Source organism: Lates calcarifer, linkage group LG13 (assembly GCF_001640805.2).
Source record: "Lates calcarifer isolate ASB-BC8 linkage group LG13, TLL_Latcal_v3, whole genome shotgun sequence".
NCBI lineage: Eukaryota > Metazoa > Chordata > Actinopteri > Centropomidae > Lates > Lates calcarifer.
The window spans coordinates 633,289-650,140 of NC_066845.1; the positions used below are offsets into that span (position 1 = coordinate 633,289).

Genomic DNA, 16,852 nt, shown 5'->3' on the forward strand with positions numbered 1-16,852 from the left:
AAAACATGCACGTTTCATCGACTGACTGACTGCATCCAGCTCCTTACCGGTTTTGTTGTCTGTTTGGTAAATGCAGGGCTCGTACACCTGTCTCTCTTTGGAACCATTTGAGTTTTAGATCTCGGGAGTGAGGACATTTCTGGAAAGTGAGGACATTTTGGCTGGTCCTGGTTAAGGTTAGAGTAAGGGGTGGGTTTAAGCATTTAGTCGATGGTAGTGTGTGTAGGATATTATCTACCTACCGTGTGCTGCAGTACTTATAACTGGCCTATCTCAACCCCCTGGTGATTGCTGCCTTTTCTACCCACCTTATAACCCTTTAAGTACTCACCCCTGGCTCAGGGACACACACACACATACACACACACTTTCCTTTCCCCTCCCTTCTGAATGTCAGTCATCCAGGCCAGCCCCCCTCCCTCACTCCCTTGGAGACCAGCAAGAAGTGGGACTTTAATTAGCTACAATAATTAGTCTCACACACACACACACACACACACTCACACACTCACACAGACCTCAAACGGTGCTGCATCACACCTTGTCTCCCCCTGTCAGAGTCTATCTGAGCTTCTCTTCAGCTGTGTTATGAGTAAAACACAGCTAAAGCTGAACCAAAGAATTCCAGTATACCTCACCAGGGAGAGGACAGATTCAAAGCAAATAATATTCTCTTTAGCTACTAGATGATCAGCTTTACATCCCAGTTAACTGAGGCCCTGTGCAGTTTTATACTGGGCAGGTGGAGTCAGAGATCAGAGTGTGTGTGCAGATCTGACGACCAAAAGGAACAGTCCACGGTTTAGTGCTAAAGCGTAACAGTCAACATATTGTTCTTGCGTGTTAATATATAGAGATATTCTGATCCTCTCTTGCTTGGACATGCTTTATTTCAACACAGTGTGTGTTTCAGTAATGAAAGCGTACACAGACATATGAGAGGGAGAGAAGGTGCCCTCTCTTGACACACAGACTGGCTCTGCATTTGATTTTCCTCCCAGTATCACTTTACTTTCCTGCAGAGAACAGTGGGACATTGTAGCTCAAAGTGCTGAGCAAGTCACTTTTTTTCCCCTTCTTTGTCCCTCACCGGGAGTTCACGAACAGACGACTCCCTTGGAATGACATAATGGTTTTGGACAGTGAGATTTTAGAAGCACGCACAAACGGACGAACAGAGGAGTGGGACGGAGATGCTTTAACATTTCTAAATACCACACACACAATGGGTCACTGTCAGGTCATACAGATGGATTTTCAGTCACTTTATATTGAGGAGCAGAAGTCAGGTCAAACAACAGGACCAGGAGGTGTGTATAATGTCATGGTGAAGACATGTAGCAGGGAAGTGTGTTATTCTCGAAGCATCTCAGCTGTTTGTGACAAATTTGGAGGTGTAAACTTCCTGGAAAAATACAACACAAAACAGGGAGAGGACGATCCATCTCACCGTATACAGCTGGCCTAAAGGAGGCCGACGAGGGCTGGTCTTAGACTGCAAAATGAAGCTGCAGGTCCTGGAATAATGACCTAGCCTTTAGTATTGTAAGAAAGAGAATAAAGAATTTGACAGATTAAAAATTGGGTTAAATATTCTGTTAAAGTTAACTCAGGACAGAAGTTTGGGTCTGATGTCAAAGAGTAACTGAACACCAGGTTAAAAAGCCCTGACTGGTGAAAAGTTTAAAGTGTGTTGCAGCTATCAGTGATACAGAGTGTGGTCAGAGGTGTGATCTGTTGCACTTGAACCTAAAGTGCACTACATCACTGCAGCAAAGGTGAGAAATTAAACCAGTAAACGTCAGCAGAAACAGGATTTTCAGCTGCATTAAGTCGTCCTGAATAACATTAAGTCCACTGATGGGTGGCGCTGTCAAATGTTATGAAACTTAACAGTAGAATTAGATTCGTGTGAGTTTTGTCACATGTTAAGGTTTAAAATCAGGGAATTCATTGAAGTCAGTAACAGACATGTACTTTTGATGTTGAGGAGTGTTGCATTATAAGCCGTGTGCGTAATGTTTCTCTAGATTTGTGTGTGTTTATGTGCAGGCATGCACATATATCTCTCTCATTCTCTCTCTCAGTCCTCCCACTCATTAGACACTGTGTGGGTGTGGATCCTGCAGGCTGCCTGTCTCCTTGCGCCTGCTATTAGTCACATATTCTGCACATTACAATCTCTCTCACTGCACCAAGCCTACATACACACACATTTAAATGTACACACACACACACACACACACACAATAGTGAGGCAGGTACGTGTATCTCTTTATAGTGCACACGCACTGATGTGTTTTTCTTTTAGTGATGGAAAAATAGCCTGGTATCAGCCCACCAGTCTTCTATGATTCAGTCTCATCCTATACATAAGCGTTCCATTTCTTTCATATATTCTCATCTCTCTTTGCTCTTCAAAATCTTCCTATCTTCTTTTTCACAATCTGTCACTTTGTTTTCTTTCAGTTTCCTCCTCTCCTCTCCTCTCCTCTCCTCTCCTCTCCTCTCCTCTCCTCTGTCGGTGTTGCTGTGATTTTTTTGTCTGGCAGATTGTTCTGCTGTGGCTGCTCTTGTCTCTCATCATGTTTAAAAAAGCAAAACGAAACGTTTTTGTCTCCTCCACCCGCATTCACCCTCCCATCCCTCCCCTTCCAACATCTCTATCTGCATCAATCTCCCTCTCCTCCTCCTCTCGCTTCTCTTCTCTTCCACCTGTTATCTATCCTCTCCTCCTCCTCTGACATCTCTGTCACTTGGCCTCCTCTAATCTGAACCTGTAATTTTCTCATCTTTGATTTGGTCTGGTTCATCTCACATTTGCCCTCCTGGTCACTCTCTTCACCCGGCATCCTCTTTCTTCTCCATCACCCTCCTCCCCTCTGTTCCTCCACCTTCACCCCTCTCTTTACATCCCCATGGTCCATCTCTCCTGTCACTCCCCCTCCACCCCCCACACTGTCCCTCCTCTCTCTTGTTTTGTCTTCACAGTCACTGTATCCATCAGATTCTAGAAAGTGTCCATCACATTCACCAACATGACATAGTGCACAGGGACCTGAAGGTTAGTATATGTAGAGGAGCATCTGCACCCTCCCCCCCCTTCCCCCTCACCTCCCCCTTCCCCACAACCTTTGCCTGCTTCCTTTCCTTCTTTCTTCCTTCCTTCCTTCCTACCTACCTCCTCCGTCTCGTCTGTTCGTGTCGGTCCTGTCAGTTGCTGGTCTGATGTCCGCCTGTCCGACTTGTCTCTCGGTATGCTCTTATGTTTCCTCTTTGCTTTTTTTACTGTATTGTATTTTGATTTAAATTGGAGGACCCTTGGTCTGCCTCATCCACCCACACACCCGCCCTCCCTGCTCCAGCTGCCCTCCCACCCGTACTCTTCTCAGTCATTTTACAAACAACTACAAGACAAAAGCTCCTGTTGCACTGACTGACAACCTGATCAATCAATGAATGAGCCTTATACACACACACAGTCACCCCCACTGTGCACACAGCCGTCTGCAGGTGTAATAAATATCCAGTGTTTACACATGTCCATGCAACCATCAATTTCTCCCAACAGGCTAATTTAAAAAATCCACAGTTATATTTACTGTGTTCATTGATTTTTTTTCCTTCCCACCTACTCCCTTCTCTCTGGCTTTGAGTCGTGTATTTTATCGCATTGATCCCTGTATTTTCGAAACAGCCTCATTCAACACAGAGCATGTCTTTATAGAGGAGAAAAATGTCTAAAAACAACTAGATCTATCATTGTCCCAAATGTTTCCATCAGTTTTCAAACCAACCTTCAATCAAACGGTTTGTTTCATGTGGTCGCCCGTCAATGGCGTCATCTCCCCTTTTGTTTTTTAGACCTTAGTGGTTCGCTCTGTGTTGATCTATCCATCCACTCCAACCTCCTCTTATCACGGGTCGTAACAAGCTGCTGCACAGACGACCTGTGGGCTCGTTTTTTACAGGAGAACAGTCTCTAAAATGTTCACTGTGTATTTTTCTTCTGCCAAAAAATGAGATCTTGCAGCACAGTATCCACACGTGACTAGTGACTACAGCGTGACATTAAACTGTATGGTCATGTTTTGGCACCACTTTTATTTCTACTGCACATTTGATTCAAAGACATAAAACAACTGTAATAATTAGCAGTTTATCAGTTCACAGAAAACACCTTCTTGAAAACATACAGTTCACAAAACAGGTTCACACACTGTGTTGCCACAGCTTGAAACAAGACCAGATTATTTTTTAACTCCCATGGCATTTGTGGCAGTTATCTGTGGACCTAATTATCCAGTTTCTCTTTGAAGAAAACTGTAAAGTGGGGACATTTGTTAGTTTGCAACAGAACAGTAAACAAACATCTTATTGCAGATTATATATGCACACAGAAACACTGTTTATACACAGATTGCTTTTTTAAATACTAGTTTGATAAGATTTATATCCTATCAAAATAATAAAATAATGGCACTGATGTTTACTTATATGCTGTTTAATACAGAAGACAGGTTAAAACAAAGGGTAATAAGGGAGCACAACAGATCTTAAAACACAGCAGATGCTGGCTGTGATATCCACGGCACGACCACCCCTAGCCGCTAACTAACGCAGGAACGTTTGGGATGATCTCCTTCTATCGAGCAACAGACACAAACGTGCACTCATGCACAGGATTCTCAGCCCGCGGGTTATAGAGCCCAACAGCTGACAAAGTGGGGGGAGGATGGACTGCACGCATACCTACACACAGGAGCACATTTCTGTATGAATGAGGCCGCAAGAGAACACGCGCGCATTTCATAGATGGGAGTTGATTTAGCCTCGACCGCACAGTTACAGACACATGCAGCCATGCTGGCTTTTAGTGATCACTCAGCGCACCACAGCAGCTCTTCAGTATTTGGGCCGTAGATGTGACCTGCCCAGTATTTATTCATTGGGAGACCTTTAGAAACAAGACACAGGATTCTAATTTATAGCCCTGAACTTTACAGCCATGCCAGTCCACTCTCTCTCTCTCTCTCTCTCTCTCTCTCTCTCTCTCTCTCTCTCCTCTCTCTCTCTCTCTCTCTCTCTCTGTTTCTGTTTCTGTTTCTCACTCTCTGTCTCTCCCTCTCTCCTGTTTCTCTCATGTTATAATATTTCGCAGACTGCTAGTCTCCTGCGATATTGCAGCCTATTACTGTAAGTCAGCCCTTTGCGGTTCTGTATGTATGTTAGATTAAAGAGATAAAGCTTCCCTCTATTTACAGCTCAGTGTATGATAGTTTTAATTCAGGCTACTGGTTTACTCATTATTCTTTGTCTAACAGGGCATCTTCAGTCCACTTAAACTTATTTAAATGTCATCAAAAAGGCTTTAGAATAAAAAGTTTTACATTTCATTTACAAAGATCTTAAACATGTTTTCTAGCCTGCTATTGGAAGTAACATTGGTTATATAGAGTTTTTGTGGGTGATGTTAGCAAAACTCTGCTGGGAAATCCTCAGCACTGTTGTCCCAGACATCTGACCTTAAGGTTAATTTGCTTCACAGTGATATCTGTCACCAAATTGTATTTTATGTGGTATCCTGCATAAACCCTGCATCTGGAATTTCTTAAAACATTAGATGACGGTTAAAAATCCCAATTGTTTATTCAGACTTTTCTCAGATGTCGGAGTGGAGTGGTTTTTTCTTTCAGACCACCACATAAATAATGCAAACATCAAGGACGCACACAAGAAATAATCCATGTGGATGTGGTTGCTATGGCAATCAGTGAACTATGGCACACAGTGTAAAGGTAACAGCAGAATCCCACTGTATGTTTTTTTAATTCAAGCATAAAACGTCCTGTAACCACTTCAAAATAAACTCTCTCCATAAGTTATTTTAAAACTTCTGGTATTTTTCCCCTCAAAGTAAATGTATTCTCAAGTGTTAAAGTTATTTTTTGACCTTGGAAACAGGAGTAGGATTTTTTTTTAAATCCCAGGTGTGTGATACAAGACTTGGATGGTGTTTAACTGCCTAACTGTTCAGACTTGTTGTCCTATCACAGCGCTGTGAAAGATCAATACCGTCACAGTCACAGCATTACATTTTTTTTACATGCACACACACAGGGATGCTCATTTATTAGTCCTCACACTCCTCCTTTTCAACAAAACACACGTCGGCAGCTGCTGTTCTCTCACTTGTAACTGATCGATCTGACTAACGACCTGTCAGTTACCGCAGGTAGAGCAGCAGTTATTCATATTCAGAGCTTTTTCTATCTCTGATAAAACTGTTCACAACCAAGTATTAGAACCAGGAACTAAATATTATAAAAAGAGACAAAAACAATGGCATGCAGCTGTTAATAATAATCAGTTTCTAGTAACAAATTCACAGTGTAGAGCACTGATGACAGAGAAAGGTGTATTAATAAGACTTAAGACAATCAATATTTAGAAATACAAAAAATATTAAACACAACTGTAAATTGGGCTCAGAAATCTGAACCTGATGAATTTTGATTAAGTCAGTGCACAGGAAGGAAGACATGCACAGTCAGGCTTTTGTCCTCACACCTCGCAACATCCCCAGCAGCACAGGTGCTTCTCTGTGTGTGTGTGTTTGTGTGTGTGTGTGTGTGTGTGTGTGTGTGTGTGTGTGTGTGTTTGTGCAGCTCCACATCAGTCCACACCTCTCATAGCCAAACTCAGGCAATGTACATGGTCCTACACACACGTATGTGTTGTCTGTCTTAACGTATATATATATATATATATATATATATATATATATATATATATATATATATATATATATATATATATATATATATTCTCTTCCCCTGGTCAGATATATCATCTACTCTCTGCTTAGACTCACACCTCAATTGCCCCTCAGTGCTCCTCACGCAGTTTTCGACTTTTGGATTTTTATTTTTAGTGCCAGGGGGCTAACTGACATCAGAATGACAGCTCTTGTCAGCAGAGGCCAGCTAGACTGGCAGTAGACATGGCATTGATCCCAGACACATCTTTTAAATGTTATTAATTGCACAATGACTCACTCCTTCCCTTGCCTCCTTCATCAACGCCTTCTGTGCCCCCCCATGGCCAGCCACATTCTCACACCCTCTTTCATCACCCAAGGCCTGCTGGCTAAAACATGGAGGGAGGTGGTGTATCTAGAATCCACCTGCAGCCAACTGAACAGTACAATGTGTTTCTTGGATGAGTGTGTCCATGGATATACTCATCTAGGAAGAATAGATCACAAGAACATAGAGTATACCCATTGTTTAGTTGCAGAATAGACTGACTCAAAGGAATCTTCTGTTGCAGAGCACCCACAGTTAAGCCCTTCAAAACCCACAGCGACAGCCAACCCCCCAAAAACCCTCACCAATGAAGGTCATCGATGACATCTGCTGCACTGTAGGGTGTTCAGTCACACCCACAGAAGCTGTTTTAAACTCAGGTCACCTTTTATATGGGAAGCTCAACATGAAAGCGCAAATAAGCACAGAGCCCATGCTTTGTATTACGATGCACATCATAGAAAATGTTGGTAGTCTATGAAATGTATACTACAGTAGGCCTTAAAGGTGCTACATGTAAGTTTTTGCTGTTGCTACATAGTCAACGTTAGCATTAACAGATGTTTACTTATCTTGAGGAAATGTTTCGAGTTCAGCATCAAACTTCCTCCAGTGATAGAAAGCAACGCTAATGTTAGCTCTTGTTTTGCCTCTGTTAATGTCAATTTTCTTCTACTAAAGTTAACACGCTAACTAGCTAGCCCCATGAAGAAGTAGCGCTGCGTATTCTAACCTCTTGTCTTGTAAACACAGTGATGGATGAAGCTCTTGGTAAGTAAACAGCTGTTAATACTGGCTATGTAGCAACAGCAAAAACGTATATATAGCTCCTTTAAATATGGTTAGCTAACCTAGCCTGCGTAGCAACGTAGTCGCTTACTAGGTGGAAGGTTTTACGTGCAACCTGGTTGGCTTCATTTTCATAATCCTGGGTGTGTGCTTAGCTGTGGGTCATATGAAGCAAATAAAAGGTGAAAGTGCGACGCTTGGCGACAGAAGAGCCCTTTGAACTCCCCCTGTTCTATCCCTCATACCCCCCCCCCCCCCCCCAACCTTCCCTCCCCTTTACCTCTCCACACCCCTGGCCTGTGCATGGGATTGTAGCGCTGCTCAGACTAACATGCGCCCCCCCTCCCCCTTCCTTGGTGTTTGCATGCAGTCATTGCATCCAGCAGATCCTGGAGGCGGTGCTTCACTGCCATCAAATGGGCGTGGTGCACCGGGACCTGAAGGTGAGTGATGGGGATCACCTCGCTGTCCCTTGAAAGTGTACTTATGTATATATATATTTGTGTTAGGGGGGTTGTGGGTGTGTTATTTGTGTAGTCTGTGTATGTCTGATAAGTTAATGAGAAACTGTCTGTAATGTTGTGGATATGATGTCAGGGAGGGTTTTGAACTGTCTCACTCACAGTTTCTGGTTTACTAACTCTACACAATACAGTTTAGGTTTACACAGTGGTCAGTTGTACAGTTAAGAGCCAGGCCAGAGCTCCTCTCCCCACTCATAGTTAGAACAGTCGTCACAGCTTTGTGGTCACCCCTGACCTTTCTCTGGCTCTGTGCGGTCACCTTCTTTTCCTGCTGTGTAAACACTTCCCCCAGTCTGAGGAGGTTTCAAGCATGCACTGCTGGTCATACTGTCTGACCATCGCCTCTCCTCTGTAACCTTTCTGGAACAGGATTTAGTCATCGATGGATCTATTCAAGATGGTCCAGGGGGATACTTAATCTGACCTCTGGTTCATTTACTAGTCAGAGAGAAAGATGTTCACTATTGATTATCAGACACCCTGTGTGTTTCGATTGCCTCTATAAATCAGTTAATGACCCTCAGTGCTTCAAATGTGACATTTTCTGCAAATGGCCATCAATTAACTCACAATGTTGTGACATTTGTTTACATTGGCAGACTGGCTTGTGGCACAGTCTTTTTTAGGGCTGGAAACTAGGAGCCAGCTGCTAATTCTGACCTGGTTTCTTGGAACTGTGGGATTGCTTAATAGATGTCTTTTGTAGACTCCACATGTGTCATATGGTTCATGTTTCGTTTTGCTCTCAAGGATTTTTACCGAGCTTGAGATGCATTCTCAGTCAAATGAAACATAGCTTTTTTTTAACGTGAACTAACAACTTATCTGTAAGTATTTAAATTTGGCTTAATGCAGTATCTGTGACCACAGATATGAGCTGTGTGCGAATGAGCGTCATCACAGACTGAAATCAAACTGTTTCCAGTCCTTTCGCTGTCTCGTCTTGTCCTGTACCTGGTTGTGTTTTTGTATGTGCATGTGTGTACCTCTTCTATGCAAATGTCAGTCCCAGCATTCCAGCAAAGGCGTGTTGTGTTTGTCAGAACTGTTGTGGCTATTTCTTTATTTAGCCGACACGCCTATCTGGTTTCACACCCAAGCATCGCGGAGCATTTCGTGCAATAGGTCATAGTGTGATGACTGAGGACAGCCTGGGTGACAAGATCCCTCAAATTAGGAATTGGGTTATGGCAAATGAGATGACAACACAGCGAACAGATTTACAGTTTATGTGTGCCAAAAAAACATAAAACCCAAAAAACATCAGCAGATTCTGTTTAGTTTTCTCAGCATTTCCTTTTGCTTTTCACATATGTCAGTCAGTCTTTTTAGTCTGACACAAGTAATGGATGAAATTATAACATTGGCACATTATAATAGAGATGCATACAATTACTATAATCAGGGCAGGGTATTAATAAACTTCAATACATTTGTAGGAAAGACGGAAATGTTCTTCTAACATGTTGCCATATATTGAGTGTTGCTGTAGATATTTTTTTCAGGTGTCTGGTTTCAGCCAATCCTTTGATTTTAATCTATACACACAAACTGAATAATTTCTTCAAGTGCAATTTATGTCTCGATTAAATGGGCCAGTTTTATCTTTCCACACTACAGCATTCTGCTTAAATTGGAGGTCTAGATCTCTGCCACTTTCTTTTAAGGAATTAGTCAGGAATGCCTCAGCAGCTCCAGATCCTCTCAAGTCAGAGAAATAGAAAGGGAGCGAGAAAGCTGGGATTCATTCCATTTGAAACACCCACTCATGCCCTGCTCTCGAATACAGCTCTCTCTATCCTCCATGCACCCTCCCTCTCGACCAGAGCAGTTGCCAGCCATCAGTGTGCTCAGCTGTGTGCACATGTCTTCAGTGTACGCAGAGGGAAGGAGCGCTCATGTCAAAAAGTGATGGCGATCGCTGCCCTCGTGTTTGCACTCGTGACCTGGATGTTTTGCATTGTGTTTATGCACCTTTCTGATGGAAGAGCAAGCTACATCAGAAATTCCACCCACATCCGTTTTCACGGATTATCTTACTGCTGCAGTGTTGGCAAGTTCTAACTCTCCCATTTACAAAAGAGTAAAGCCTAACCAAGTGAAGACACGAGGTAGGCACAGAGCCTTAGGATTACAGTCTCCCTCTCTCTTGCTCATTTCCCTCTCTTTTACTTAAGTACTCAGAGGCTATAAAAGCTCACTTTTAAGTATCTGCGCTTTAAATACACAGTATTCCTTCGCCTCTAAACAAATTAGCTGAGAGGAGAGAGCAGAGGAAGGACGGCAGAGGATGCAAAGATGCGCTGCTGCAGTGCAGGGGGAGGCAGGGACAGAAATGCAGCCTAAATATAATGTCCTCATTCCCTACATGCTTTAAGTTTGCACTTGTGTTGTTGTTCACACTGGTGCATTTCAGGAAACAGCTACGCCAGCTAATTGGAAGAGACGACTTGAATTGGTGACATTAAAGAGACTTACTTTAGTCCTTGAAAGACATGAGAAAAGTTCTTGTGAGTAACAACACACAGTGGCCTTCTGTTCAATTAACAGAAGTGCCAGGCTATTAAATATCAGCAAATGTCAAACACTAGGCATGCAGGTGTTACTGTTGACACAGTTAAAGTCAGTTCAGCCAAAACAAGGTAGTAGCATTTTAAAACTGCACTCTGTGTACACCAAACACAAACCAGGGCTGCAGATGATAACACAGTCTGGGATTTTCAGATATACAAACAGCTCTTGGAGGCAGAGCTGCTCTAAAGGCAGAAATAAAGAACTAAATGTATTTGTTTCTACATAATGGACTGGGAAATTCTTAGCCTAGCTTACTTGCTAAATAGTCATACTAACTCATCAACACAGTGGACAGAAAGTGGCATTGTTTTACCTTTTTTTGTTATTAATGCTTCCCACCAGAGTGCTTTATTTGTCATTCAGAATTGCCAGTTGCTTTAACAGATTCTGTGATAAAGTGAGATTGAGAGAGATGTAGCGCGAGAGAGAGAGAGAGAGTGAGAGAGAGCAGGGGCCAGTGGGGATAGCAGCCCATTATTAGAGCCCTCCTCTGACAGAGAATAATGAGGCTGGTTACATTATCTGGGCCACAGAGATGGAGCCTATAGACCACAGCACACCACATGAGGCTAGGACAAAAAAGCACTGCAGCCTGAACAGGTTTAACACTTTGCTGAAATGTGGACTAACTTTTGTTGTAAAGCTTTTATGTGTCCATGCAAGTTATTTAAATTAAATCTATGTCTGTGTTTATCAGTGTGTGTATGTGTGTGTGTGCTGAATACAGTGTCAGTACTGTATGAACCTCATTACAGACTTGCATGCATAGCTGTCTACTTCTACTCCCCCCCCTCCCACTAGGACAGTGAATATGTTTTGTACCCCCATCCTTCATTTCTAAATGTCTTTGTAACCTTATTTCTCTCCTCTCCCCCACTTTAGCCAGAGAACCTGCTCCTGGCAAGCAAATGTAAGAACGCTGCAGTGAAGCTGGCCGACTTCGGCCTGGCCATCGAGGTGCAGGGGGATCAGCAGGCCTGGTTTGGTAGGTACAGTGGATACAGGAGTGAGTCACAGCTGCATATTGTTTATTTACCAAAGCTGTGAAAGGGGCTCATGACTGTAGTGATAGAATAAGGTTCAGTTGCTGTCAGTGGTGCAGATCGCAAAGGTCAGAACTCCTTAATAAGTAAGGGAAGCTCTGAAGACCTCAGGACAGAGTAAAGTTATGGAGTCACTTGGGAAGGTTCAATTAAAAAGAGAGGGACTCAGAAAGATGACATCTCCTCAGAGATGGAAAGTAACAAAGTACATTTACTCAGGTACTGTGCTTAAGTGAGGTGCTTTACCTGAGTATTTCTATTTTATGCTACTTTACACTTTTATTTCAGAGCAAAACATTGCACTTTATACTCCACTACATTTATTCGACAGCTTTAGTTACTAGTTACTTTAAGATGAAGATTTTACACAATGGATAATATGACAAGTTTACACATTGTTAAAGATTAAACCAGTGGTTTCCAACCTTTTTGGCTTCTGAGGTTTTACAAAAAGCAGTGTGTAGTCAGTCAGGGTCACATTCCAGATGTTAACAGCTTCACCCCTTCGACCCCTCGGATTTATCTGTTGTCCCTGTTTATAAAACTGTGTGTAAAGCAGTTCAAAGTAGCTCCACCTGCAGCAGCTACAACAGTAACATGCTGCTTCAGTATTCATTATTTAATGTAATAATATATCAGTCAGAGGGACCTGCAGTCTCTTTTTATTGAAGTAGGATTTTTCATGCAGGACTCGTAATGAAGTATTTTTACACTGATGTATTGGTACTTTTACTTAAGTAAATGATCTGAATACTTCTTCCACCAATGCATCTCCATAAAGTAACTAACTTCAAGCTTATATCCAATTATTCTTTGCGTGCACCCTCTTGTGGTCATGTAGTTTGAATGGTGGAGTTGTAGGCTGTAGAAAGATGTTTTCAATTGTTTTGTTTTTATTGTTCTTGCATTAGATAAATGGTGAACAAGTACTCATAATGGTTATGTAGAGTACTGCACGTTTTTGTTCTTACCTTGAGGTTAATGAGCAAAGAAAAATGAAATGGGTGAATGAACCTGTCGGTCTCAGATTAGGTCTGTTGAGACACTCCTCCACATCTCACCTGGATCTCTGCTGGAAACGTCAGCAGCCATCAGCGGTGGCGTCTGTGCCCAGAGATTTGTCAGTCCTTCACAATCAACTGGCCTTAAAGCCTCAAATCTGTCTTTAAAATCTCAGTCCTCTGTGTGGATGAATGGGTCTCAGCTTTCTGAAGATTATCTTGCTTTCTATACGAGCTGATCCCAGGATAGCAGCTACACAATCTGTCGCCTCGAGCATGTCAATCAATAGTGTGTGTGTTTTTACTGCAGGATTTGCTGGCACACCGGGGTACCTGTCCCCTGAGGTGTTGAGGAAGGAGGCATATGGCAAACCTGTGGACATCTGGGCCTGCGGTGAGTTGTACAGAGAGACACACACTCATTTACACACTTACCGCACATACTGTATGGCAGTGCTTAGATTATTATGCACAGAAAAAGAAACACACCGATGCACATTTGCTAACAAATTGTGCTTTCCTGTGTGTGTGTGTATGTGTGTGTGTCCATATGTGTTTTCGTGTGTGTCTCAGGGGTGATCCTCTACATCCTGCTGGTGGGTTACCCTCCTTTCTGGGACGAGGACCAGCACAAGCTGTACCAGCAGATCAAGGCTGGGGCTTACGATGTGAGTCTCCTCTCCTCTCCTCTCCTCTCCTCTCCTCTCCTCTCCTCTCCTCTCCTCTCTCTCTCCTCTCCTCTCCTGCTGTAATGCCCTCCCCTCTCCTCCCACTGCCCTCGTTCCTTTTTGGCAGCTGTTACGTAACTCAGTCACCTCATTCATATTTCAGGGGGTGCAAGAGAGGGAGCCTCACCTTAGATCGCGTTCAACTCCGTGCCAAATAGAGAGAGAGAGTCTGACTGACTCTCTGGCAGTGATTCTGGGCTCACAGGGCAAAGACCTCGACATTTATGCCTAAACACAACAGGACCTGATGGGTTTAGAATTTCTTAACAAATTGCCGGGGGCTGTGCTTGGACTGGCCTTCTGATATACAGCGACAGAGGGGCACAGTGGCTAAAATGTGGAAGGCGCATGCACTGGCAGCATCCTTGGTTCTCATCTGACCCATGTTATATGCCATCCTCTTCCTCTCTCCACCCATTTGATCTATTTTCACTACAAAGCTATTTAACAAAGAGACAAAAAGATGCTAATAAATCAGCTTCAGTATCAGAGGTGGCACTGTGAGCTCATCCAGCACTGTAGCCATTGTTCACAGTTTGGTAACGGCAGTGCAGCTTTTTTATGAGCAGAAATGTCTCATGTCTCATAATTGCCTGTTTTCAAAATATATATAGACATACAAATAGGTGATATGTGTTGTTTAATTGATGATTAAAAACAAAGACATGCAAATGAAGCACAGGGATACACGTGACAAGAAAGTCAAAGAAATTACAAGACGCAGCTGGTTTTCCAATCTGAATCTTATGGTACACATTTTAGAAAGCTGTAAGACCAGAAATAACAAGTGAAATAAAGACATTACATGGCCTAAATGCAAAAAATAAAATGTGAAGTGACTATGGAACCTTTATAAGATTTTCTGTCAGCTGTAACTGCTGTGTAGCTCAGGTAATCAATGATTTTAGTCACTGAATTTTGAGGACCTGTATAGATTTTAACTTGTTTGAACCTGCAAATAATTGACAGTGTTTTGTTGATATTCAGCATCTTCACTAGTGACAAGTGTTGTCTTTTATTATGACTCTGCTTAATTAGATTTAACAGCATTTTTTTTTTTAATTTAGCATAGAGTAATCCCAAGAACACAAAATGAAAAAGCTGATATTTTAAACTGGTTCTCTAAGACTTCGGTGAATGTGAAGATATATGGTATTGTTTGCCTCTCCAGTTCCCTTCCCCAGAGTGGGACACAGTCACCCCAGAGGCCAAAAACCTGATCAACCAGATGCTGACCATCAACCCAGCCAAAAGGATCACCGCTCAGGAGGCCCTCAAGCACCCATGGGTCTGCGTAAGTGTCCCCATGTTGAGACGGACAAGCAGACAGTTGTTATAGTTCACCACATCTTGTTAACACTGCTGCACGCCCAGAAAGGACAGCAAAACACAAAAACCCTTGATAATTTCTTCTTCTTTTTCTTCCTTCTCTTCCTTTTCTTCTTCCTTTCCCCAGCAACGATCCACAGTGGCGTCTATGATGCACAGACAGGAGACCGTGGAGTGCCTGAAGAAATTCAATGCCAGGAGGAAACTCAAGGTCTGTTTACAAGCTCACCCTCTCCCACGTCTTCCTTGTCTCCACTAACACAGCTCTGCTCTAATAATCCCTCGACTGTATCTTCCTCATCATTTTGGGGTCACTGAAGCATTGCAGAGTAGTATTTGCACTCCTTAGTTCCTTTTTCTTGTGATGTTTGTGACCTCTAAATTCAATTATATCTTGAGTCTCTCAAGATATAATTATCAGTTAAATGTCCTGAAGTGTAAGATATACTTTTCCTACAAGTGTCGTTTCCTTTCTACACTGATTTAATACTGACATTTTGTGTGGATACAACAGCTTAGTCACTGGAGCATGTCACTGTTCCCCTGCTGCTTTTGGCCAGTCTTGGCATGGCTCAAATACCAGCACATGGCAAACTGGAAGCAGAAACACAGGTGGCTGCAGGCAGAAATGTTGGACCATTCAACCAACATGCCATCAGCGTGAATCAGTCGTCTGGCTTTTCACATTTTAAAAGAAACGGACGCTGGCAAGGTCAGACTTTCAATCACATAGTGAACAGTAAGAATTTCAATAAGGGAAATATTGATAAGAAGGTAATAGTATTATATATGCACATAGATTCTGGGCTGTATTCTTTTACACATAACTAAAACCATCTGTTGAACATTAAAGGTGCTGCACAAAATACATATCGACTAGAAGTCTGGTTAAACCTATCCTGAAAATCTTTTGAATGACTCTCAGGAAATAGGAACAAAAATAGAAAGAACATGATGAGAGAAAGCGAGAGTGACAAAAGTAGTACAAAACACCTTGATAAAACAGCTGGAACAATATTGAACGTCACAGACTGACATCTCAAAGAGTATAAAGGCATCTGAATATGAGCCCAGAAGGATCTGACTGGAGCTGCTGTGACGGTGTAGTGTAGTCAGACTATGGAGCATCATCTCTTTAGTAAAAATGCTCCAAAATTATATCAAGCTCTGACAAAAACACCCACGTTCATCAGTTTTTTTTCAAGCTTCAGTTGGACGCACTGTGATGTGGACAATTTCCTATTGGATTACATTGCAGATTCCAAAGATATCAATCATTTACTCTCAAAAATAATAAAATAAGACAGTGGCGTTATCCTATAATCATATCATCAACCTCTACAGCTATTAACTACTATGGTCTATTTGCAACTCAGTGCCATTTTTATAGCCCTATAAAAAGTTCCAGTTTTAAATGATCTCTCCAGAGAATAAAGTGTCAAGATTAGCTGCTTTACTCATCTCCTCCTCTCCCTTTATTTCTTTGTCCCTTTGTCACATGTCTTTTGTCTCTTTTCTCTCTCTGGATTGAGCTGATATCCCTGCACAGTTTTGTGCTCCGAGCTGTTTTGCTGACTCAGTTTGCAATCACACTTCATTTTCAAGTTAGTTTGTCCTAACCTTGCCTTGTTCTCTGTCAGTCTGGCCCTGTTGTAGATGCTTTTATATCAGATTAATACAGAAGTAAACAGGTATAAAGTAGTTTTGTCTTAATGTTTTTGTGTAATTTGTAATTTCTGCTTGATTTGCTTGACTGTTTCTTGCTAGTGTAGCTGT

General features: G+C 42.3%; 1 protein-coding gene across 32 annotated transcripts in view; it reads left to right on the forward strand.

The window, feature by feature from the left end:
* The window catches only part of camk2b1 (calcium/calmodulin-dependent protein kinase (CaM kinase) II beta 1), a 71,866-nt gene that overhangs the window by 18,535 nt on the left and 36,479 nt on the right, over window positions 1–16,852 (forward strand). For 27 of the 32 annotated variants that reach the window (XM_051074986.1, XM_051074995.1, XM_051075005.1 and 24 more), the window contains exons 6-11: window positions 8,248–8,320; window positions 11,858–11,960; window positions 13,330–13,413; window positions 13,593–13,687; window positions 14,919–15,041; window positions 15,204–15,287. In XM_051074986.1, the coding sequence (XP_050930943.1) occupies window positions 8,248–8,320; window positions 11,858–11,960; window positions 13,330–13,413; window positions 13,593–13,687; window positions 14,919–15,041; window positions 15,204–15,287 (562 nt within the window). Of the gene's footprint in view, window positions 1–2,991; window positions 3,065–8,247; window positions 8,321–11,857; window positions 11,961–13,329; window positions 13,414–13,592; window positions 13,688–14,918; window positions 15,042–15,203; window positions 15,288–16,852 lie in introns of all 32 variants that reach the window. The other 5 variants (XM_051074987.1, XM_051075009.1, XM_051074992.1 and 2 more) reach the window with 1 other exon arrangement.